Consider the following 23,440-nt stretch of genomic DNA (forward strand, 5'->3'; position numbering starts at 1 on the left):
GGGGTGCACAGGGAAGAGGCTTGCAGAAAAGCTTTACCTCTTTTGAGGGTTTAATGGTAACAAGCTCGCTAATGATGTTTACCATGTTAAGAAAAGAGGCCAGATGTCTGGATTAGCTGGAAAACTAATTGATTTCCTTGCAAGACAAGCTAACATTTAGTATTGACAGGATGTAATCCTAGAATCTCTCAGAAGGGCTGTAAGGAAATCTCAGGCAGTCATCTATTACACTCCCCTGGATTAGATGGAAGTTGGAGAGTGAGAAATGTTTATATAGGTTAGCAACCTTTCAAAACATTTTTATCTTATTTTTATTTTTTTATTTTAGATTTTTTAAACATTTATTTATTTTGAGAGAGACACAGAGAGTGAGCAGGGAGGGTCAGAGAGAGAGGGAGACACAGAATCCGAAGCAGGCTCCAGGCTCTAAGCTAGGCTCGAACCCATGAACCATGAGATCATCACCTGAACCGAAGTCAGACGTTTAACCGACTGAGCCACCCAGGCACCCCTTAAAACATTTTTAAAGAAAGGAAAAAGCAGGGGCACCTGAGTGGCTCAGTCGGTTAGGCATCTGACTTCAGCTCAGATCTTGATCTCATGGTCGTGGGTTCAAGCCCCGCGTCGGGCTCTGTGCTAACAGCTAGCTCAGAGCCTGGAGCCTGTTTCAGATTCTATGTCTCCCTCTCTCTCTGACCCTCCCCTGTTCGTGCTGTCTCTCTCTCTTTCTCAGAAATAAATAAAACATTAAAAAATTTTAAAAAATAAAGAAAAAGAAAGGAAAAAGGGAGCACCTGGGTGGCTCGGTCAGTTAAACGTCTGACTTTGGCTCAGGTCATGATCTCACGGTTCGTGGGTTTGAGCCCTGCGTCAGGCTCTGTGCTGACAGCCAGCTCAGAGCCTGGAGACTGTCTTTGGATTCTGTGTCTCCCTCTCTCTCTGACCCTCCCCTGCTCACACTGTCTCTCTCTCTCTCTCAGAAATAAATAAAAAACATTAAAAAAAAATTTTTTTTTAAAGAAAGGAAAAAGGATGGGCAACCAGAATAGCAGAAAGACTGGATTTCCCTTTAGGGGGAAAAAGCAATTCCTGCTATTCCAGAAGAAATCCAGCCCCTTCTCTGACACATCCAGGTGTCTTCCTCCCAGGATGGTTGGGGGATGGATGTGTCTGCTGGTGGCAACAGCTTTTTCCAAGGAGGGAAGCTGGGTCAGCAGGGATATATAAGGCAGATGAGTAGAGAATTCAGTGTATACTTAGTGGGCTCTTCGATTACATGAAATCCCTGTGCTTTAGAACTAACTCTCTTCCTGGCTTCCTGCTGCCTTCTCTCCCAAGCAGTCTCGAGTCACATGGGCAAAGCCGGGTTTTGCTGATGGCTCTCAGCCTCTCTCCTAGGGAGGGGAATGCATGTGCTCACTTTTTCCAGTGGTCTTCTCAGTCTGATTTAATGGATATACCAGGACTGATGACACATCAGCATGGGATCCTTCTTTTGGTTCTTGGGTAATTGTCCTATTAACAGCTGTCCAAAGCAAAGGTGGGGGGGGAGGATGCCACGGGAAGGGAGGGGGGCGGCTTCCTGGGTGAAGGACACACCCTGGATTTTACAGGGTTAATCAGTGGGTTCTGGGAAGGAGGTGTGCACCTGCTCAGACTTGATCTGGAACTCTAGACTGAGTAGACGACAGTGTTTTGATCTGATCTTCTCTTGCTGCCAAGAGGTATTAAATATCCTGGACGCCCACACCCTGCCAGCCCTAACTGCCTGCTGCTGATTGAGGCTGTCTCTACTTCTATATCCTCCTCAGCCCTTGCAACGGGCTAGCAGTTCTTTGTCTTTCCTTCTTCCTTCCCACCCTTGAGCAACTGCTGAGAAGGAAACTTTATGCGGGTCGTTCTTTAACCCAATCATACAGTTCCTGATCCACCTTTCTCCCACTGTACATTCAAATAATTATTTTTTTTAAATTTTTTTAATGTTTTATTTATTTCTAGGAGAGAGAGAGAGAGAGACTAGGCTAGGAAATGCCCCCCTGGAGGGAGTCACAGACTGAAACAGGCTCCAGGCTCTGAGCCGGCAGTCAGCACAGAGCCCGACGCGGGGCTTGAACCCATGAACCGCGAGATCATGACCTAAGCGAAAGTAGGAGGCTTAACCGACTAAGCCATCCAGGCGCCCCTCAAATAATTATTATACACAAGGAAGCACAGTACTGGAAGTTGGCAGGCAAGAGAAAACGAAGGGGGCCGTGTGGGCACGAACCAAAGACTTTTCCACACCGCTCCCACCCCTTCCCTAGGGATTAATATGGAGCCCCTCCTGTTCTCCGTGCCTGCTACTCCCTCTACAACCAGGAAAGGAAAGGAGAGGAGAGGATGGGTGAGTGCTAACTCAGCAAACTTGAGTCATTAAAAGTGACCAAATAAGGGGCGCCTGGGTGGCTTAGTCGGTTAAAGCGTCCGACTTTCGCTTAGGTCATGATCTCTCTGTTCGTGGGGTCAAGCCCCGCGTCGGGCTCTGTGCTGACTGCCGGCTCAGAGCCTGGAGCCTGTTTCAGTCTGTGACTCCCTCTCTCTCTGACCCTCCCCTGCTCACGCTGTCTCTCTCTCTCTCTCCTAGAAATAAATAAAACATTAAAAAAAAAAAGTGACCAAATGAATTCAGGCTTTCAAAGCGGTGGGACAATGTCACGTGTTATCTCACCAGTGTGGCCTTCTCACCTACAGCTGCCATTTCATTTCAGTGAATATTTACTTTATTTCATCTCACGTCAGTCAGTCTGAGATCCACTATAGGACTTCATTTCTTATCCCAGGCACCTGGTAGCCTGCTCTGACGTGCAAAAGGAACTTGGAAAACACAAACGGACCTGTCCAAAACATTCAGTTTTGTTGGTGCTAAGGTTTCCTGATTCCCCGTGGAGAACGGATTACCCAGTTTTTTTTTTTTTAACTGTCAAGCTTTAAAACTGTTTCGTACTTGTCGTATCAAACAAATGACACTCCTATCTTCTCCAAAAACTCTTGTATTTAAGCTCTATAACTTTAGCTTTGGTATCTTTCAGTTCTTTGGCTTTTTTTAATTTCTTTTTTTTTAAAATGTTTTATTTATTTCTGAGAGAGAGAGACAGCATGAGCAGGGTGGGTCAGAGAGAGAGGAAGATACAGAATCTGAAACAGGCTCCAGGCTCTGAGCTAGCTGTCAGCACAGAGCCCAATGCGGTGCTCAAACCCATGAACTGTGAGATCATGACCTGAGCTGAAGTTGGACGCTTAACTGACTGAGCCACCCAGGCACCCCAGTTCTTTGGTTTTTAAATATTCCCTACTCACCCTCTTGGTAGATTTTTAGAGTTAACAAAGCACGCCTCAGTTTCTCCTCTTTTCTTATCCAACAGCAGTATTTACCTTCATGGTCTTAAGAATTCAGGGGCTTAACAGTTTCCCATTTCCTTGGCAACATGCCCTTATCCTCCAAAACCACATGTCTTCCACGGTATCAATTTCTGCTTTTAGCAGGAACTTTTAAGAACAAAAATTTTTTAATGAGAGAGAGAGACAGAGCGTGAGCAGGAGAGGGGCAGAGAGAGGGAGACACACAATCGGAAGCAGGCGCCAGGCTCTGAGCTGTCAGCACAGAGCCGGACATGGGGCTTGAACTCATGAGTCTGAGATCATGACCTGAGCTGAGTTCAGACGCTTAAGTGAGCCACCCAGGCACCCCTTTTTGCAGGAACTTCTAGTCACAGGTCTGCCTGCTTCAGTTCTTCAATTATTGTTTATTGTCTATTTCGTTCCTGGCACTGTTCTAGGTTTTGAAGACTCAACAGTTAATGTACAGAATTCTAGTCCTCATGGAGTTTACATTCTAGCATTTGCTGGAAGACAAACAGTAAAAAATGTAAAAGATGTGGTCTCTGAATCAGAATCTTTGAGATGCAGAAGTGGCTCCCTGGTTTTCTAAGGACTCAATGAATGGACGCCGGTGTACATTTCTGTATGAAATGTTAAAATCGTTTAGAATCTGTGAACCACCCCAAAGTAAGCCTCCTAACTCTCGAAGCGTCTGAGGATTCCATGTTGCGATCTGAAGAGTCAGTGGTTGGCCTTGTCCTTAGTTGTCCAAGAACCAAGGGCTTTGCCCACTAGATGATAAGGATCTTTCTGGACTTAAGTATTCGAGTTGATGCCTCTTTGTCCCACAGCTGGGAACAAAGTACCATGAACCTCAACTTCGTGACTGCCTAAACGTGGTCTTGGGACTAAGTGCATTAAAATGACCCAAGTCGTTACTAAGCAGGCAGGTGATCAGGCCCCCACCCCAGGGTTAAGTGAATCAGGATCTCTGGAGTGAGGCCTCAGAATTTGCAGGTTTAACAAGCTCCCTGAAGTGACGCTGGGTATAAAGTAATGTTTGAAAATCACAAGGTTGTTGGCTTCGTGAGAGAGGCCAGCGCCTGGAAACGAGGAACGTTCCTGAAAGGCAAGACCTTTTAAGCCCCGTGGTAGGCCGGGCTCGGGAAACAAGACGGGGCAGAGCTCTACAGGACGTTCCTATTACGACAAAAAAATAGCTAATTATGCCACAGCCCTCACACCGCCAACGTCCCAGCAATGGCTTGGAAATGCGCCCGCAGGGCCATTCCCGAGATGTAACCCTTGCCTGTGACTTATGACGCAACCACCCCTGACTGGCACGGGCCGCGCGGTGCCAGGTTCGCACAGACCGGAAGCGGCGGTAGCGGCTTCCGCTGCCAGCATTCAATATGGCGGCTCGAGCGTCGCCACCGCGGGAAACACATGCTCCGTGTCCCGCCTCGGCCTCCTCAGGTCTCACTGGACTTTTGCAAGTCACCGTGGGAACCTTCTGGGGGGGAAGTGCGCGCTCCGGCAGCGATACCGCCTCTCACCCCCGGCCCTAGGGCGTTATCCCCCAGCTGAAGAATGCACTGGAAGCCATCAGCTTGCACACTTTACTGCGTGCCCAGCCTGTAATACCTCGGGCGGCCGACGCACGGCGGAGGGGCCAGAATGCCGGGCTATAGGGCCTTCGCCCCACTTATTGGTGAGCCCACACCGTGGGGCGGGCCTACGCGACCACTGGGCCATGGGCCATGTCAGTCTTGGGAAATGGGGAAAGGGAGGAGGAGGAGGCACGCTCAGCCATTGGGCGCGCTCGGCTGTCAATCAAAGTGACATCCGGCGACGGCCGCTGTCTGGGCTCGTTGATTGGAGAAGCGTGTTCCGAGGAAAGACGCGGGGGGCGGGCTTCCGAGTGAGGTGGGAGGAGGGGGCGGGGAGGGAAGCGGAGGCTGGGGAGCTCTAGGCCGGCCGGTGGTGGCGGCTGCAAGGCCGGGACTCGGGCTGAGGGCCTGCTGTGGCGGCAGCGGCGGACGCCGAGCTCTGCAGCGGGTATCAGGCACATTCCTTTCCCCGACGGGAGGGGCGCAGCGCCGCGGGGCTGAGGCTTGTGGGGTGAAGGGCGGCGGGGTGGAGCCCAGGGGCAGGAGGCGGGAACGGGCGGCTGAGCGAGGTTCGCGTCGGGCCCGGGCCCTGGGCCTGGCTGGGAGGGGCCGCGAGGCCGTGGAGCAAGCTAGCTCCAGGGTGGGTTGGGCTGGGGAGGGCTGAGGGCGCGAGAAGGCGTGGTGTGAGGCCCGGGCCCGGACGGGGTGGGGCCAGCGGGACGGAGGGCGGGGTGGGGTTTGGCTGTGAGGGTGGGTCAAGGCCGGCAGAGGAGCACTTGTTCGCTGTTGCCCCAGAAGGCTAGAAGCCCAGGCGCCGACAGCGGGCATGGCGACTTGGTCCCAGCCGGACTCGGGTATCCGGGGCGGGGTGGGAGCGGGCTCAGACCGGAGGCCCCTGGCCTTACTCCGTCATTAAGGGGCCTTGTCCAGTTTCTCGAACTTAACTGTCTCTTGGGAGGTTTTAGTACTAGATTGCGTGAGAATGGGAGGGTAGTGTAAGCCAGAATTCTGGGTCGCAGTTTTGTTTACTTTAACCAAATAAGGTGTGTGTGCGTGTGTGTGTGAGAGTAAGATTGTGTTTGTGTGTGTGTGTGTGTGTGTGTATGTGTATGTGTATCCCCGTCCGTCCCTCTTCCCCTTTAAGATGAAGTTGGTAGGTGGGTCACGGTAGTGAAGAGAGTTATCTTGGTTTAAGAGGTTAATGGAAGCTGAAAAGTAGAGACTAGAAACTGAAAGGCAGATTTACTCCCTCCCCACTTGGCTCTCTGGGTTGAGAACTTGGCCTTATCCTTCTCTTTTGGCTCAGAAGGTCATATGAATGAAAATAAAACCTGCCTATGCAAATTATGGGTGTTGAATAATCCTGCCTCACCACCCCAGCCCCTCAGCGTTCTCAGCTCCCCTTTTAATATGAGAGATCGGAAAGGGAAATAATATTTTAAAGCTGGGGAGACAGAAGGCATTACTCCTTTCCAGGTGGTGTCCTGAGCATTGTCCTCAGATCCTTTTGCATTCTTCTCTCACTAATAGCCTTTCCCTTCCCTTTAGGATTGGAAGGGACAGGGATTGTAGGTAGTTTTCTCCCGAAAGATGAGAAATCAACTTTTCTTTAAGATAGGAAATGGGCTTCTCAGGCTAAAAATAGAAGCTCGGGAGTGTGTGGATGGCGTGGGGGAGGGTTGGTAAATCAGACAACATGTAAAATATTTTGGCTGCGGAGGCATTGTCCTCTTCTCCAAAACAAGCTACCTTTGCGGGAGTTACACATTTAACATCCAGAGACTGGGATCCTTTGTGAGCAGTATTTTCCTTTCATAGTTTTTCTGCTTGTCACAGATTTTTGGGTTTTCCTCTGGGATATTTTTTCAATAAAATGCAAAAGTGGCTTTTGAATGTGTTTCCTGGCTTCTGCCTTGATCGTGGTTGTGAACATTCTAGAATCTTATCCTGTTGCTCTTGTGATTCCCATTTCAGGTTTCTCTGGAAACCCCCCTGGTAAGTGTGGAGGAGGCGGGACACTCTGACCCAAGACAAAAGGCCTGTAGCTCCAGCCAAAGAAAATAAACCTTAGGGAGAAAGAAAAAAAAAAAAGTCCATCAGCTGTTCCTGAGAACAGCCTGCAGTGGAATCCACAGAGAGGACAACTGACGTTGAGTGAGGAAGTGACTGTATGTGGACTGTGGAGACAGTAAGTCACGTGGGCCTGGACTGGGTTAGCAACAGTTGTGCGTGCAGAGGTGAGGTGTCGAGAAGGGAAAAGTGAATGTGGCCTGGAGTGTGGCCTTGGCTTCACGGGGCGTGCTTTCCTCCGAGGCCATCCAGGAGCCCGGCCCTTGTGTTCTGCCAGGGCGGGGATACAGGGTTTGGCCCTGAGGAGGGCTCCTTGCTGGCTGGAGCAGCAGAGCAGTGGCCTTGATTGAGTGTTGTCTTTTGGAAGATTTAAAAACCAAAAAGCATAAACGTTCTGGTCCTTCAGCAATGCTTTCTCTGAAGAAATACTTAACGGAAGGACTCCTCCAGTTCACCATTCTGCTGAGTTTGATTGGGGTGCGGGTGGACGTGGATACTTACCTGACCTCACAGCTCCCCCCGCTCCGGGAGATCATCCTGGGGCCCAGTTCTGCCTATACTCAGACCCAGTTCCACAACCTGAGGAACACCTTGGATGGCTATGGTGTGCACCCCAAGAGCATAGACCTGGACAATTACTTCACGGCCCGGCGGCTCCTGAGTCAGGTGAGGGCCCTGGACAGGTTCCAGGTGCCTACCACTGAGGTAAACGCCTGGCTGGTCCACCGGGATCCAGACGGGTCCGTCTCTGGCAGCCAGCCCAGCTCAGGCCTTACCCTCGAGAGTTCCAGTGGCCTCCAAGATGTGACAGGCCCAGACAACGGGGTGCGAGAAAGCGAAACGGAGCAGGGATTCAGTGAAGATTTGGAGGATTTGGGAGCCGTAGCCCCTCCTGTCAGTGGAGACCTAACCAAAGAGGTTAGTGGCCACACATCGGGTGGGCGAGAGGGATCTGGGGTCACAGGGGTGGGGTGGTACTGAAGGACCTTGGCCATGGGTCTACCCTCTGTGAAGAACCAGAGTGGTTGGGCCGGGGGGGGTGGGGTGGGGGGGCGGAGGGAAGGTGGTTGGGGGGAGACACACACACGACTCAGGCATTGTTCTTTGATAGGAATGAGCTGAATTGTCTGACCGGGATTGGGGGCTGGGAACATTTCCTTGTGTTGAACCATTGACCCACCTCTAAATGTACCGTCAGAGCAGTGGGAGGTTCCTAGAACATGCCAGCGTGTTTACTGCTTGGATTTCAACACGACTGCTGGAGGCCTTGGGGTGGGGGAGGGAGTCATGTTGTGATGGGCTTTGATGCCGTGTAGATCTGTTGCTAAGACACAAATACTTTGTGGACTCTCGCCTTGTACCTCCCCCATGTCAAAACACATGTATATCCCGAAGTTCCCCTCCTTTGTGGTCGGGCCTCTTGTAAGGTCCTTGATAAGCTCTCCTGGGCCTGAGCCTAGGAGTAGATTTAGATAGTTACTCTCTGCCAGGAGAGGGCCAAGGCTCCCGTTCCTTGCTGAAGGCCTGTTGCAGGCAGTAGGGAGGACGGGGCTGGGAGCTAGAAGGGAAATCGCGTTCTGCTGCCCAAGTCCGCTTCCTTTGAGCCATCCGAGAGCTCTCGCTCCTGACATGTGGCTGACCTGCTACTACTATGGGCAGAGAGTGAGGGCCTTGGCCTTTAGCGATACGAATGGCTCCTGCGGCTCCTACCTCACCAACAAGATGATAAGACTACTTTGAGCTCTGCGTTTGGCCCTGACTTGCCATTTGGCCTTCGGGAGCTTGAGCAAAGGTGTGCTGCACTCTCCTGACCATTAGGGAAGGAGAAGGCTGGATCGCGCCGGCCTGGGTTTTCCAGAGCTGTGAGTCTCGGGGAGGGGGGGTTGGGTGTGTGGCAAGTCCTACAGGTGCTGCACAGCTTAGGTCTCTTCTGCCTGCCCGCCAGCCCAGGCTTTGCCTCCTGTCCTGAGATTCAGGCCTGTTCCTGAGCTCATTTCTTTGAATGCTAGTGACGGTCAAAGCATGTGGCTTCCTCTGGGCCGGTGGTCTGCAGCTGGGGGCGATCCTGCCCGGCTGGGGGGTATCTGGCAGTGTCTAGAGACAGTTTTGGTTGTCACGAGTGGAAGAGGTGCAGTTGGTAGCTGGGAGGGAGACGCCAGGGCTGCGGCTACACCTGAAGAGCGGAGGACAGCCCCCAGGCCCCAGGTTGCTCTGGTCCCAGACGTCCGTAGTGCCGGGGTTGCTCTGTGCTCAGGTGGCTCCTGCTGGGTCTGCGTTGAGAAAGACTAGAATTATCTGAGCATTCCTTACCTTGTAGTGTCTCACGTCTTAGATTTTACAGGGCCACTGGGAACTTTGTCTTTTTTCTGCTTTCTCTGTCCTTTTCCTTCACGTGGGCTTCAGTCCTGGCACGGCGGTCCGAAGAAGTACGCCTCCCTGCCGCCTCTTCGTGCGTCTGCCCTGATGTTGCTCCCCAACGGCGGGCGACGGGGCTGGCGCCCGGGCCCCCTGCAGGTGTAGCTCCACTGCTGTCCTGCCGGAGCTCTCCGGGGACAGGGCGGGATGGGGTGGGACCTTCGGATATAACTGGAAGGGTTGGGGCAGAAGGGGGTGGGACTTTGACCCTGCTTTCTTCCATTTTTTTGGCCTTCATGAAGGTTGTGTATTCCCTGACTCCAGGCCTTCCCTGCTCCCATGGGGATGGGGGGGTCAGCATTAGGGGCCTAGACTGGGTGTGGGGGGAAGGGAGGGTAGTTACGTGTCTAGAACAACATTTCCTCAGCAACTCAGGGATAAAAATACCCGGGTCCAGAGCATGTGACAGGCGCTGCTGGAGCTGGTATTATCCCCGGGGTGGCAGCGCTCCCCCGCTGCCAGGCCTGTTCGATGGACAGCCATAGCCAAGGCCCTTGTCAGGGATAGGATTCCCCTCGAGGTTGGCGCTCTGCCCAGCGCAGGGGGTGGCTCGTGTACAGCTCTTCCCGGCGAGGAGCAGTGTGTGACCAAGGAGAACATACTGTCCCTGACCTGACCTTAGGCTCAAGGGCTGAAGCAGTGAGGATGGAAGTCAGAGCCGTGATCCTGATTCTGTTGGTGGCCTTCTCCTTGCTTTAGCGATGTGGGCCAGGGGTCAGGCAGAGAATGCTCTTGAAAAAAGCTGGGGTAAAGAGGGATCGTGGGGCAAATTTGTGCCCAGGGTGTTGCAGAATGCCTGTCTCCTTCACTGCTGGCCTTCGGGCTTGTGTCTCTCTCCTCTTGCTCGGGGCTGGGCCCGGCTGGCCCTGTGACATCGCAGCCTGTGTGCCGATGGCTTTCCTCCTTCCTCCCTTCTGGCCTGTCGTAGGGTGACAGAGCCCCTGGCTCACAGCAGGGCCGGGTGCACTGGGGTCCTGGCAGCCCAGCTTGTGCTCCTTGGGCTTCAGGATGACTGGCCACAGCCCTTTGGAGAACCCGGAAAACTCCTTCCACTTCCAGGGAAGAACTAGATGCCCCGAGAAGCTGCGGGAGTGGTTTCTGCCCAGTCCTGAGTGGGCTGGGTGAGCAGGATGCGACAGGAGAGAGAGTGGCGCCCCTTCCCCCCCTCCCCCAGTGCTCTCTCACTGCGCCACCCTGGCTGGCTGACTGGGCTGGGTGGGGCTGCCCGCCCCTGGGTGCGTCTCCTTGAGGAGACGGAGGCGGCCCAGGGATGGGCTGGTTCCTTGCGGCAGCTTCTCCAGCTGCCCTGGTGCAGAGATTGGCTCCCGGCTGCAGCTAGGTAACAGGCGGTGGGAGGGGATTGGCTCCTTCCGCATCTCCAGCGGAGACTTGGGGGAGGAGATTGGCTCTCGTCGCAGCCTAGGTAACGACAGTGGGAGGGGATTGGCTCTTTCCGCAGCCCAGCTGCTGACCTGGGGGAGGGGATTGGCTCTCCGCAGCCTCAGCAGTGACCTGCGGGGTGGGAGGGGGAGGGGATTGGCTCCTTGCTGCAGCCTAGGTAACAAGTTTGGGGGGCGTGGGGAGGGGGAGAGAGGGAGGAGCGGGAGGCTAGGCCCTGGAGGGAGCTTGCTCTCCTCTGCAGCTTGAGCACGGAGCATGGGGTGGGAGACCCGTCTCACTGCAGCCTCTGCGGTGAGCTCAGGGTGGGGGCTGCCGGGCGCCTGAGTGGAACTGGGGTTGTGAGGTGGGAGGGGGCTGCTCAAGGATGGAGGAAGGGGGCTGGGCTGGGCCGCCCAGGCAGCAGCACGGGCGGGGCACCCTCCTCGGGCCCCTTGGAGCTAGCAAGGGGCCACCCTTCCAGCCTGGTGTGCTCCCTGCAAGCCAAGAGCTCCTTGCAGCCCCCTGTCCGGCTCCCCGGCACCAGCTGCCCCGGGGCTCATCTCGCAGACCATGACCCGCCTGGACCGCAGCTCTCACAGTGGTGGGGGCCGTGCCAAAGAGAGCCGGCCCCTTAACTCTTTGCTGGCTGGTCACCGGGTGGCCCAGCCCCCCTCTGCTCCTGGGTCCAGGGCTTCTGTTCAGGTTGGTGTATGTGGGGAGACTAAAGGGAGAGGTACACCCGGGAGGTCTTAGGATCTGGGAGGGTTACGGTGGGAAAGGGGTCCCCGGTCAGGGCTGGGGTGGTGGGTCTGCGCTGAGGACGTTGCTTTCCGGAAAGTGCTTTTTAACTCTCTGAATGGAAGGCAGGAGTTCAGGGTTTCCTCGGCCACAGGGGATGGCCTGTGCAGGAAGCCCAAATGGCTCTTATTTATTGGTGTTCGGTGCTGGTGGGGGTGGCAGTTGGTGCAGGAACTGGTGAGGAGCCACCAGGGTGGAGTGGGAAGGAGGCATTCTGGTGCCTGGGGCGACAGTTGTGGCCGAGCGGTGATGGGGTCCACGTCCTTGAGTGGGCTGACTGACGGAGCGTCAGCGAGTCCCGGGGTGTGGCGAGGGAGTGAGCGTGCTCCTGTGAGGGGACACCAGGGGCTGGCCTTGGCAGGGGTGGGGTGCCCGGTGAGGATCAGCTGACTGCCTGAGGCTCTCTTGGGACTGAGGCAGCTTGCTAGGATCAGCTGAGATGGGGATTCTGGCAGGGATGGATCTTGAGGTGAGCCTGGGCTTCAAGAGTTGTGGGTGTTCAGCCCTACTCCTTCCTCCGCCCGGGAAGGGGGCATGGCTGTAGGAAGGGCTGGAGACCGCCTGTCGCTGTCATTGGTTGCATCAGGTGGTTGCAAATGCAGGGATTTTCCTCTCTGGCCCACCCCACCCCTTTATGCAAATGCAATGGCACCATGGGCTGATGCAAGCCTGGCCACCGGGAAGCAATTCTGCATGACAGTTCGCCCTTGCTTGGCCTGGCCGGCGTCCTACAGACCCAAGTTTTAAGGGATTCCCGTTCCCAAAATGAGAAGTGTCTCCTGCTTTCCCCTTCTTTTCTTGTGCCGCCTGGCTGTGTCTCTGGTCCTAAGCCCACAGGCTTGTATGGGGATGGTCATGCTGGTAATTCTCACTAGCTCTTGTTTGTGGCCGGCCGGCCGGCCTGCCTGCCTGCCTTCCTTCCTTCCTTCCTTCCTTCCTTCCTTCCTTCCTTCCTCCCTCCCTTCCTCCCTCCCTCCCTCCCTTCCTTCCTCCTCCTTTCCTTCCTTTCTCTTTTTTTTGAGACTGGTGTCTGGAAATGGATGAATGAAGCCTTGTTGGTACAGAGGGGACAGGAGCAGGGACAGCTGCCCTCCACTCCCAGGACTTCTCAGAGCAATGCTAGCCCTTGGATCCAAGAACTAAAGTCATGGTGATCTGTCTTTCAGGACATAGATCTTATTGACATCCTTTGGCGACAGGATATTGACCTGGGGGCTGGGCGTGAGATTTTTGACTATAGTCATCGCCAGAAGGAGCAGGATGTGGACAAGGACCCGCAGGACGGAGCGGAGCAGGAAGACACCTGGTCAGGCGAGGGTGCAGAAGCTCTGGCACGAAACCTGCTAGTGGATGGAGAAACGGGGGAGAGCTTCCCTGCACAGGTACCTCCACCTCCGCCCACTTCTAGAAACCCGTCCTTCCAGAAGGCAGGTTCTCTCTATGGGGTAAACCCGAATGTCTCTTGCGGGCTGGGTCTCTAAGTCACTTGGACTGAGGAAGGGGGAGTGGATGAGCAACAGAAGCAGAGGGGCCAGGCCTTGGTAACAGACAGCAGAGGAGGCAGAGCACCTAGCAGCTTCCTGTTGGCATGAGGACGCTTCCACTCTCCCTCTCTCCTTTCCTGGAGTTTGGGACTCGGGGCCGGCCGTTTGCCCGGGAACAGACGGAGAGTGCAGGCCTGTAACCACACACGTCCCCCTTCAGCTTCCCCCTCGGAAAGGCTGGGGAAGAGGCCGTGGCCCGCAGGCAGCCAAGGCCCAGGTCAGTCAGACTTACAGTTGCTGTTGCCACAGGTGCCTGGTGGGGAGGACCAGACGGCCCTGTCCCTGGAAGAGTGCCTTAGGCTGCTGGAGGCCACCTGCCCCTTTGGGGAGAATGCTGAGGTGAGCAGGACTCCAGGGAGAGCCCACCGAGCCAGCAGGGCGGCCTGCACGCCGAGTGTCCCTCTGCGACGGCCCGAGGGGCCAGCTCCTGGTGCTGGCCTTGTTCTGGCCACTGGGGGTGAATTCAGAGGAAGGAAGAGACAGAACCTCAGGCGGTAGTCTCTGGGAGGAACGCAGAAGGTGGTCTTTCCTTCTCGTTAAAGCCTCTGTGTTTTGCCCTAGTTTCCAGCAGACATTTCCAGCATCACAGAAGCAGTGCCTAGTGAGAGTGAGCCCCCAGGTCTTCAGAACAACCTCTTGTCTCCTTTGCTGACGGGGACAGACTCGCCTTTTGATTTGGAGCAGCAGTGGCAAGATCTCATGTCCATCATGGAAATGCAGGTAGGATTATTAGAACGGGGCACAAACCTATTGGCCAGTGTGTGGCGGGGGGTGGTGGTTAGCGCTCCGTTGCTTTTCCACCTCTGGGAAGAGAAAGTAACGCTTCTCTCTGATCTGTAGGAAAGTGGGGACGCTGAGAGGTCCTTGTCCAGGTGTCTCCTTGGGGGACGGGGTGAAATCAGGAGCGGGGGCTGGGATGAAACCCCAGGGCCGAGCCTTCTAAAGCAGGACTGCCTCCTAGGTGTGCCTTCTTCCTTGCCTTTCGGAGGGCGTCACTTGACTCAGCGCCTCCAGGGTTTAGCGTTGGTAAAACCAGACACTCACGCGGTGCTTTATAGCCGTTGTCATCTCTCTGGCTCCGTACAGTCGTCCGGTTAGCCCCTTGTTGTTGTAAAGGTGAGGAGATTGGAACTCGGAGAGGTTAAGTGCGGTGCCCATGGTCTCACAGCAAGCGGCGCAGCTCGGTTTTCTCGCTCTAAGGCTGGGTGTCCCTTTATGTGTGCGGGTGCTGCACCAAGGAGGTAGGCAGCGCTAGGTGTTCTCTTCCTCTCTCTCCGAGGCGGGCGAGTCGGGCCAAACGCAAGCTGGAGCCGCTCGGTCCCGCATTGGGGTGGGGTCTCCAGAGAGGAAACCGTGCCCGCCGGTGGACCAGGCGGGGCCAGGAGCCGACCCCCGGGCTCTGGACTCCAGTGTGTCGCCCTTAGGCCCACGTGGCTGTGCCTGGGTTGGGTGCCTGCTGTGCCCCCCAGCCGCAGCGGGGGAGGGAGCCGGCTCCGAGTGAACGGTGGTGCTCTTCTCCCCTCCCAGGCCATGGAAGTGAACACCTCAACAAACGAGGTCCTGTACAGCGCCCCTCCTGGAGACCCCCTGAGCACCAGCTACAGCCTTGCCCCCAGCACTCCCATCAATCAGAACGTCAGCCTGCATCAGGCGTCCCTGGGGGGCTGCAGTCAGGACTTCTCGCTCTTCAGTCCCGAGGTGGAGAGCCTGCCCGTGGCCAGCAGCTCCACGCTGCTCCCGCTGGTCCCCAGCAATTCCACCAGCCTCAACTCCACCTTTGGCTCCACCAACCTGGCGGGGCTCTTCTTCCCGCCCCAGCTCAACGGCACAGCCAACGACACGGCGGGCCCCGAGCTGCCTGACCCGCTGGGGGGCCTGTTAGACGAGGCCATGCTGGACGAGATCAGCCTGATGGACCTGGCCATCGAAGAGGGCTTTAACCCCGTGCAGGCCTCCCAGCTCGAAGAGGAGTTCGACTCTGACTCAGGCCTCTCCTTGGACTCCAGCCATAGCCCTTCCTCCCTGAGCAGCTCAGAAGGCAGCTCTTCGTCCTCCTCCTCGTCCTCCTCCTCCTCTTCGTCCTCCTCCTCGTCCTCCTCCTCGTCCTCCGCTTCTTCCTCCTTTTCTGAGGAGGGTGCTGTTGGCTACAGCTCTGACTCTGAGACCCTGGATCTGGAAGAGGCCGAGGGCGCCGTGGGTTACCAGCCCGAGTATTCCAAGTTCTGCCGCATGAGCTACCAGGATCCGTCTCAGCTCTCCTGCCTGCCCTACTTGGAGCACGTGGGCCACAACCACACGTACAACATGGCTCCCAGCGCCCTCGACTCGGCCGACCTGCCGCCCCCCAGCGCCCTCAAGAAAGGCAGCAAGGAGAAGCAGGCCGACTTCCTAGACAAGCAGCTGAGCCGGGACGAGCATCGAGCCAGAGCCATGAAGATCCCCTTCACCAACGACAAGATCATCAACCTGCCCGTGGAGGAGTTCAACGAGCTGCTGTCCAAGTACCAGCTGAGCGAGGCCCAGCTGAGCCTCATCCGCGACATCCGGCGCCGGGGCAAGAACAAGATGGCCGCCCAGAACTGCCGCAAGCGCAAGCTGGACACCATCCTGAACCTGGAGCGGGACGTGGAGGACCTGCAGCGCGATAAGGCTCGCCTGCTGCGGGAGAAGGTCGAGTTCCTCCGCTCCCTGCGGCAGATGAAGCAGAAGGTCCAGAGCCTGTACCAGGAGGTGTTTGGGCGGCTGCGGGATGAGAACGGGCGGCCCTACTCGCCCAGCCAGTACGCACTCCAGTACGCCGGGGACGGCAGCGTCCTCCTCATCCCCCGCACCCTGGCTGACCAGCAGGCCCGGCGACAGGAGAGGAAGCCAAAGGACCGGAGAAAGTGAGCCCGGGAGGAGAGGGGGGTTGACGCTCATCGGGATGGAAACTGAAGGGCTGGGCCTGGACCTGGACCTGGACCTACAGCGGGGACTTTAATGCCTTCTTATCCAACAGATCTTCTCAGACGGGAGAAACTGCGGGTCAGTGGACAGGAAGAGGAGGGCGCAGGCGCTGTCTGGCTCCGCTCCCCCCAGTGGGGGTGGGGTGGGGCAGAGGTGGCCAGACCGTTTGGGTGGACAGGGTCCTCCGCCTGCTGTTTCCTTTGAGGGAGGGGGTGGTGCCGGCCTCGCTGGAGGCCGACCGAGGTGAAGCGGGAGGACCGTGAGAGGAAAGTCGTAGCAAGTGGCATTCCTGGAAGGAAGGAAGGAGGGGTGGAAAGGGGTAAAACGAAAAAACAAACCCAAAAAAATCAAAGCGGGAAGAAAATCAAAGGGCACGTTAAGGTCGGCTCTGGCCAGGAGTCCAGGCAGCGGGATTGAGGTGGGACGAAGCCACAGGCACCAGTACGGCCCACTGCACCCCACGGGAGGGTGGAGCACAAGGTGGGATCTGGGAGGGGCTCTGTAGGCTCCTGCGGCTCCTGCCCTGTGGCGGCCCTGAAGGGGAGCCCTCGGAGGTCTCCTGGAATGTTCCTAGTCGTAGGGGAGCCACTGGGACCCAACGCTGGCTTAGGAGGTTTGGGTCCAAGAGTAGAGTGAATGGGAAAGGGTCACGAGGCCCCAGTGTCGCAGCAGCCCCAGCACCAAGCATGTCACTCACTGCCCCGCCACTCCATCCATCTCCCTCGGTGCCCAGACCCCCCCCCCCCCCCAGGAGCTGAGGTGCCCACAGTTTCCATCAGAGCCTGCATGCGAATGCTCTTCTCTTCCCGCCCCTCCCCGCTGCCCGGAGCTCTTCTGCAGCTGGGGTGCCGGCGGTGCCCCCGGCACAGAGCCTTCGCCTCCTGGGGGCCGCCCTGCGGAGGGGGGGACGGTGTGGAGAAGCCAGGCAGTATTCAGCACAACACTGGGGGGCGACCCTTCCCTCAGGTCTCCTCTGCCAACAACTGGGCATGTCACTGGAAGACAAACCACAAAACCCAGCAACAAAAACTAGTCCTCTTAGAATTTCTTGCGCTTTGATTTTTTTTAGGGCTTGAGCCCTGTGTCACTTATAGGGTGTAGGATGCTTGTGTTGAGTAAAAAGGAGATAACCCCAATATTCAAAGCTGCTAAATGTTCTCTTTGCCATAAAGACTCCGTGTAACTGTGTGAACACTTGGGATTTTTCTCCTCTGTCCCGAGGTCTCCGTCTGCTTTTTTTTTTTTTTTTGGTTTCTTTCTAGAATGAGAAGTGCACGTAATGGGGGGGGGGGGGCGGAGAGCACCTCCCCCCAGGCTCTGGGCCACAGGCTGCTTCTCCACACCCCCAGCTTAGCAAAGGCCCCAGGCAGGAGGACTGCCTGGGGGAGGCAGAGAGGGGAGCGCCAAGGTGGCCAGATGGTTCCAGGACCACAGTGTCTTTATTTTTAACTGTTTGCCACTGCTGCCCCCACCCCTGCCTGGCTCTGGAGTACAGTCAGCCCCAGACTAGCAGGAGTGAGTTGTTGGGGGAGAAGTACCGCTTCTCCTCCTCGCTTGGCAGGGGTGAGGGGTGCGTTCTAAATGAGCTGTAGGGATAGAAGGCATGAGCCTGGGAAGTGCTTTTATAAATTATTTTCCTTGTAGATTTTATTTTTAATTTATCTCTGACCTGCCAGGGAGAGGGGAGAGCGAGCGAGCGAGCGAGATGCTGTGAGCACATGACAAAATAAAATAAAATGAAATGGATGATTCATTCTCAAGTGCAGTTTTTCCCTACTTTGAATTTAAATTGAATTTAACTCCCCTCCCCACCGCCCCCCCCTCCCCCGACCCCACGAGGGGAGGCCTGGCCGCTGTGTGGCTAAGGCAGAGCTTACAGGGGAAGGTGGGTGGAGAACAGGGGAGGTCGGCCACGGGGAATTTAGAAAGGAAAAAAAGTCTTAGGTCGGCATTAGCCCTCCCAAGCAGGTGTCGGCGCCGCGTTACAGGGTGTGCCGAGCTGAATCCTGAGGCGGGCTTCGTCCTGGGCCTGGGCTCCAGTCGCTGCACTCGTGAGGAACTGCGTTTGTAAATCGTGACCCCACTGCCGGCAGAACCAGAGAGGCCGGGGGGCCAGACTCCAGGGTTTGAGGCATCAGAAGGCCTCCCCCAGCTCAGGTGAACAGACTCTGCTCTCCCTCAGAGAACCAAAACGGCTGCTTTAGCACCACGCTTATGAGAGCCGAATGCCTCCGGGGCCCTGGTGCCTCCTGGGACTGCCGCCGCGTCGCGTCTCCGGGCAGCTGCGTAGCAGACGCTCACTCGGTAGCCCGTGCAATTACTGGACGAGGTTTAGGACCAGAAGCTGCGATCCCCATAGTGGAACCCGTGATCTTGAACTCCGGGGTCCCACCTGGCTCAGCGCAGCAGTCCTTTCGTGATGCCACTGGAGTATCCCAAGGCGCGGGATAGAATTCAGGGAATAACATTTGTTCGTTTCAGTTCGCAATGGCTTTTTTAAACCGCCATCTCTAGTCGGAAAGCGCCGGTCATCTCAAGCGAGCTCGTCCCCAGTAAGGCGTTAACTGAGGTCTGGAAGCCATATAACCCCACGAGTCTTAAAAAGAGAACGACTAAACATTATGAACTTTAATTTGTGCTGATAAAAAATACAGATTCTATATAGAAGAGTAAATTGTGAGAAGTAAAACTCGGGAGAGTCCTGTTTTTGTATCCCTTCTAGAAAAGTGCACGTATAATGCATTTTTGTCTGTTTAAGTACACAATTAGGCTGTAATTTTTATCATATGTTTTTCAAGAGAAAAATTTTCCAAGAGAGGAATTCCTGTCCCCGTTACTGTTGCCCCTGGCCTGAGAAGGTGTATTTTTGTCGCCCCTCCCCCATGTCCCCTTACGGAGGGATGCACAGTTCTGTCTAGGATCGCGCTGATTAGCTGGGGCTCTGGGCCAAGTTGGTCAGCACTTGCTGTGGGGTTGACCTCTTTTTGCTGCTGGCACGTGGAGTGGGTGCTCCGGCTTCAGGGCTGCTTCTGGCAGGGAGAGCTGAGGACTCAAGGCCTGTCAGAGAGCTGCTGCGCCTCAGACAGGAAGTGAGGAGAGGTCCTGGGCTTGGCAGGGAGAGGAACGGGCCTCGGGGTTAACTGAGGACCAAACTTCAGGGTGACCTGCTTGGGTCGGAGGCGGAAGCCTGGCTTTGTCTCTGCTTCCGCAGTACGAGGCTCCGTTCAAACAGATTTTTCCCCGCATCCGAATTCACGCAAGCGCTGGGAAAGAGACCTGCCGTTTCCAGCCTCTGCTCTGCACAGGTCTCACCAGTGGAGCTGCTGGGGTCGCTACTTCGGGGTCCATAAAAACGAGAAATCTAGAACCGAGGGGAAATACGGTGATCTAGAGAACGCTCAGTGCCCCCAAGACCTGGCTTCCATGGCCGGACTCCCTGCCCTGACTCGGTGAACCTGAACAGCAGCTAGTCAAACAGCCGGTGAACGGGAAGTACTTTCCCTGGAGCCCTGCCTTCCTCGAGCAGCCCTCCGCCCTTCTTCAGGCCCCAGCGACCCCGACCCTGCTGCTCTTCAGGCGTGTTTGGCAAATGCCTTGTAGAAAAAACTAACATCCCCACCACCTTCCTGTGTCTCCTACCTCACCCAGCAGGCACTGACCTACGGCTTCAGCTCCGACTGCCCAGTTTCATGGCACGACAGGCAAGAAGTCCACTTCCTGGGGCGCCCGGGGGGCTCAGTCGGTTGAGCAACCTCAGCTCAGGTCATGGTCTCACAGTTCGTGGGTTCGAGCCCTGCGTTGGGCTCTGTGCTGACAGCTCAGAGCCGGGAGCCTGTTTCAGATTCTGTGTCTCCCTCTCTCTCTGACCCTCCCCTGCTCACACGGTCTCTCTCTCTCTCTCTCTCTCTCACAAATAAAAACATTAAAAAAAATTTTTTTTCAACCTAAGTCCACTTCCTTATCAGCACCACCCACCTCCAAGCACAGGCACCAGATTGCTGGTTGCCTCTCTGGAAGGCCCGTTCCCAACCAAGTGTAGAAATTTCTCTAGCAAAACCCGTGTGCTTCACTATCACCAGCGGTTACCCTTGTTTTCCTATTCACCGACCCATCTGGGACATGAAAAGGATGCAGACCTTCGATTTGTCATTTTGTTAAGGTAACAAGAACTTTTTTTTTTTTAACCTTTTACTTTTTCCTCAGAGGCCAGCCATCCTCTTTGCCTCTAGTTCTGAACTTCGTAATGCAGACGGAGCTTGTGAAGACTTGGGATGTACGTGGAACTTAGCACCCGATCTAAGTTCTGGTCCTTGTTCTGGCCAGGACTTTGAAAGTTCAGGTCAGCCTGACTTAGTTGAGACACAGAATTTAGTGCACGAAGTTGTGTGGAGGAGCGAGCGTGTGGGTCCCCACCGAAGAGGTGTGTTCCGAAACCAGTTGGATAGAAACCCTGTCTTCCTTATTGAGTGCGCAGAGACATTGCAGAAACCCTTAAAGCTGGTTTCCAGTCTGACTGCAGAATGGAGATCCGTCGCACAGTAGTCATTACTTAATTCCAGATGCTATTTCAGCCAAGGTAACAGAACCTAGTTAACTTGGAGAGAGGCAGAGAAAAGGCCAAGGAGCTGGTGCTCTGCCTTTTGTTTTAAACACAAATTTAATTAGGCTAATTCAGTTGCCTTAAACCTCCCAATCCTCAACTAGGGGCTCTGGCAATAATTTAAACAATGGGCCGGTGTCCCACAGCTGGGCCCTAAAGTTGCCCGGTCTGACCTGAGGCTATGCAAACAGGAAGTGGCAGGAATGGTCAAAGTCAACTACAATTTAAAACTTGTGGGGTAAACAGTGGCTTTGGTACTGTCACAGATCACCAAGCAAACAGTGCAGATCCGGACATACTACTGAATATTTTAACACAAGCTATTTAATATAAACAAAAACTAGAACGGAACCACCAGCATCTATTGTAAACTTAATGTTTCAGCCTTGCCTCAGAGTCCTGTTGCCTCACTGGCCTAATAAAGCAAAAAAAGAAAAAAAAAAAAGGAAGAAGAAAGAAAGAAGCCTTTAGAAACAGCGTACTTGATCTGCCTGCCCCCACAGAGCAGGGCCAGGTACAGTTTTAATTCCAGCACAGGATGGTTTTATTTCAGATTTCATTTGCTTTCAATATCCAGCAGTAAGCTCTCAAGGCCAAGGTCAATGAAAAGTTATCCACAGAAGAGAGATCAAGCAACGGTGAACACATTGGTTAAAACAGCAGAAACTTTGTTAAGAAAACCTCAGTGCTGGACAGTCAAGCCAAAGGGATGCACAGATCACGGACTGAGGACTGTCTGGGGAATCTTAAGCTCCGCTATCATCAGGCTTCCTTGCCCACACACCAGAGCACCCGGATGCCTCTATTTGATTGCTTCCTACTGCCAAAAGGCGACACGAAGCCAAGACTCCTTCCTTTACTGAGCCGAATGCTGGCCTGATAGTGGAGTTCGTATTTCAATCAAGCTCTAGAGGAGGGGAAACAGCCCGGACTTCATTCAATCCTGTCAGCTCTAAATTTTAAAAGAAGACATCCTCATGAAAAGATCCAACTTGCACAGGAGATACTGGATAAACCAATCAGGCTAATTTGATCTCACATTCAACCCAGGTCCATACATAGTTTATGGATCTAGAGCCATTGTACAAAATCTGGATTTCAGACTGACAGTCCCACCAAATTTTGGAGTAGCAATTTCCTCAACCATTTTCCCTTTCTCTGTGGCAGAGACACAGGCCAGTGCCACAGGCCATAAAGATGTGCTAAGCATACATGGCCAAACACCAAATGGCCATGTTAAAGTCAAACTGATCTGAGTTGGAATGAGTTCTGGAATAGACTGTGTCTGAAAATAAGTACTTAAAAATTCAACTATTAAAAATTATTTAAATCGGTAGTCAAGGGGCACCTGTGTGGCTCAGCCAGTGAAGTGCCAACTCTTGATTTCAGTTCAGGTCATGATTTAATAGTTTATGCGTTCGAGCCCTATGCTGACAGCGTGGAGCCTGCCTGGAATCCTCTCTCCCTCTCTGCCCTTCCCCCACTCGTGCTTGCTCTCAAATATTAAATACAAACAAAAAAAGGCTTTAAAATCGGTACTCAAAACTTCCAAATGATATTGAGAAGCAGAAACAATCTTTCCTGAGCACCATCAGTTGGTAGAATGCCTCTGTGGTTGCTAACTGTCCACTTACTGCACTAACTTGAAAAGCAGAAGAGGCAAGTATTTGGCTCTGCCAGTGGAGCTCAGCCCAGATGATGCTGTCACCAGATTAGTAAACTCTCTTCCTTTTGTGATAATGACTAAGGTAGTCACCTAGCTCCTCTTCACCTCCTGGCTGAGGAGTGTAGGACGGCGCAGCTCTGTCGAAGCCGTCCAGATCGCTCCCGCGCTGCCTGAAGAAATGCTCCCGAATACTTTCTGAAACAGATGGGAGACTGGTTGTGCCTATGTCTTTTATTTTCAACATTTCTGCATGCATTTGTGACTTCTGCAAGTAGTTGAGAAAAATGTATCCTTGACCCTTAATGTAGATATGTGATAGCTGGCTTTCAAAGATGACAAAATTGGGACAATCTATCCTCACTTCAGTTAACGTCACGTGCATTATCAATTTCAGCATCCTCCCAGGGCAAGAATGGTATGGGTTTTTGAGAGTTCAGGAATGCCAGGAACAAGTAGGTTCCAAAGGTTAAGACTAAATAGCAGTCTACTCTGGACGCACACCAAGGCTGAGGGCTAATTTCAGTGCATCTAATGGTACAGAACACCTCTGCCCACCTCACCCTCTCTTAACTAGCAACTGATGATGGCTCTGCTGCTGCCAACCACAGGGACGCACCTGGGCCTCTGCGCGAAGGTCTCCCCAGCTCTGCTTTACCTTGTCTTCCTACACTCCTAGGAGGCTTGTTTTAAAAGGTTTTACGTAATCTCGGGGCGCCTGGGTGGCTTAGTCGGTTAAGCGTCTGACTTTCGCTTAGGTCATGATCTCGCGGTTCGTGGGGTCGAGCCCCGCGTCGGGCTCTGTGCTGACTGCCAGCTCAGAGCCTGGAGCCTGTTTCAGTCTGTGTCTCCCTCTCTCTCTGACCCTCCCCTGCTCACGCTGTCTCTCTCTCTCTCTCCTAGAAATAAAAAAACATTAAAAATTTTTTTTAAAAAAATAAAAGGTTTTATGTAATCTCTACACCCAGCATGGGACTTGAACTCACAACCCCGAGATCAAGAGTTGTATGTTCTACTGACTGCATCAGTCTGGTAGCCCAAGGAGGCTTTTTGAAAA

General features: G+C 54.4%; 1 protein-coding gene across 4 annotated transcripts; it reads left to right on the forward strand.

The window, feature by feature from the left end:
• The first annotated feature begins 5,333 nt into the window (after positions 1-5,333).
• Positions 5,334-17,385, forward strand: NFE2L1 (nuclear factor, erythroid 2 like 1). 4 transcript variants are annotated; one of them, XM_039227691.1, is made up of 7 exons: positions 5,334-5,415; positions 6,942-6,962; positions 7,444-7,955; positions 12,797-13,012; positions 13,424-13,513; positions 13,736-13,894; positions 14,702-17,385. In XM_039227691.1, the coding sequence occupies exons 3-7, from the start codon at positions 7,446-7,448 to the stop codon at positions 16,061-16,063; spliced, it is 2,337 nt and encodes a 778-aa protein (XP_039083622.1). In that variant the 5' UTR covers positions 5,334-5,415; positions 6,942-6,962; positions 7,444-7,445; the 3' UTR covers positions 16,064-17,385. The 4 variants fall into 4 exon arrangements, with proteins under 4 accessions (XP_039083622.1, XP_039083620.1, XP_039083619.1 ...); XM_039227689.1 differs by lacking the exon at positions 5,334-5,415 and adding an exon at positions 5,743-5,821 and having other exon boundaries at positions 6,942-7,155; XM_039227688.1 differs by lacking the exon at positions 5,334-5,415 and adding an exon at positions 5,759-5,821.
• The last annotated feature ends 6,055 nt before the right edge of the window (positions 17,386-23,440 follow it).

Source organism: Hyaena hyaena, unplaced genomic scaffold, assembly GCF_003009895.1.
Source record: "Hyaena hyaena isolate Hyena2069 unplaced genomic scaffold, ASM300989v1 scaffold_29, whole genome shotgun sequence".
Taxonomy (NCBI): Eukaryota; Metazoa; Chordata; class Mammalia; order Carnivora; family Hyaenidae; genus Hyaena; species Hyaena hyaena.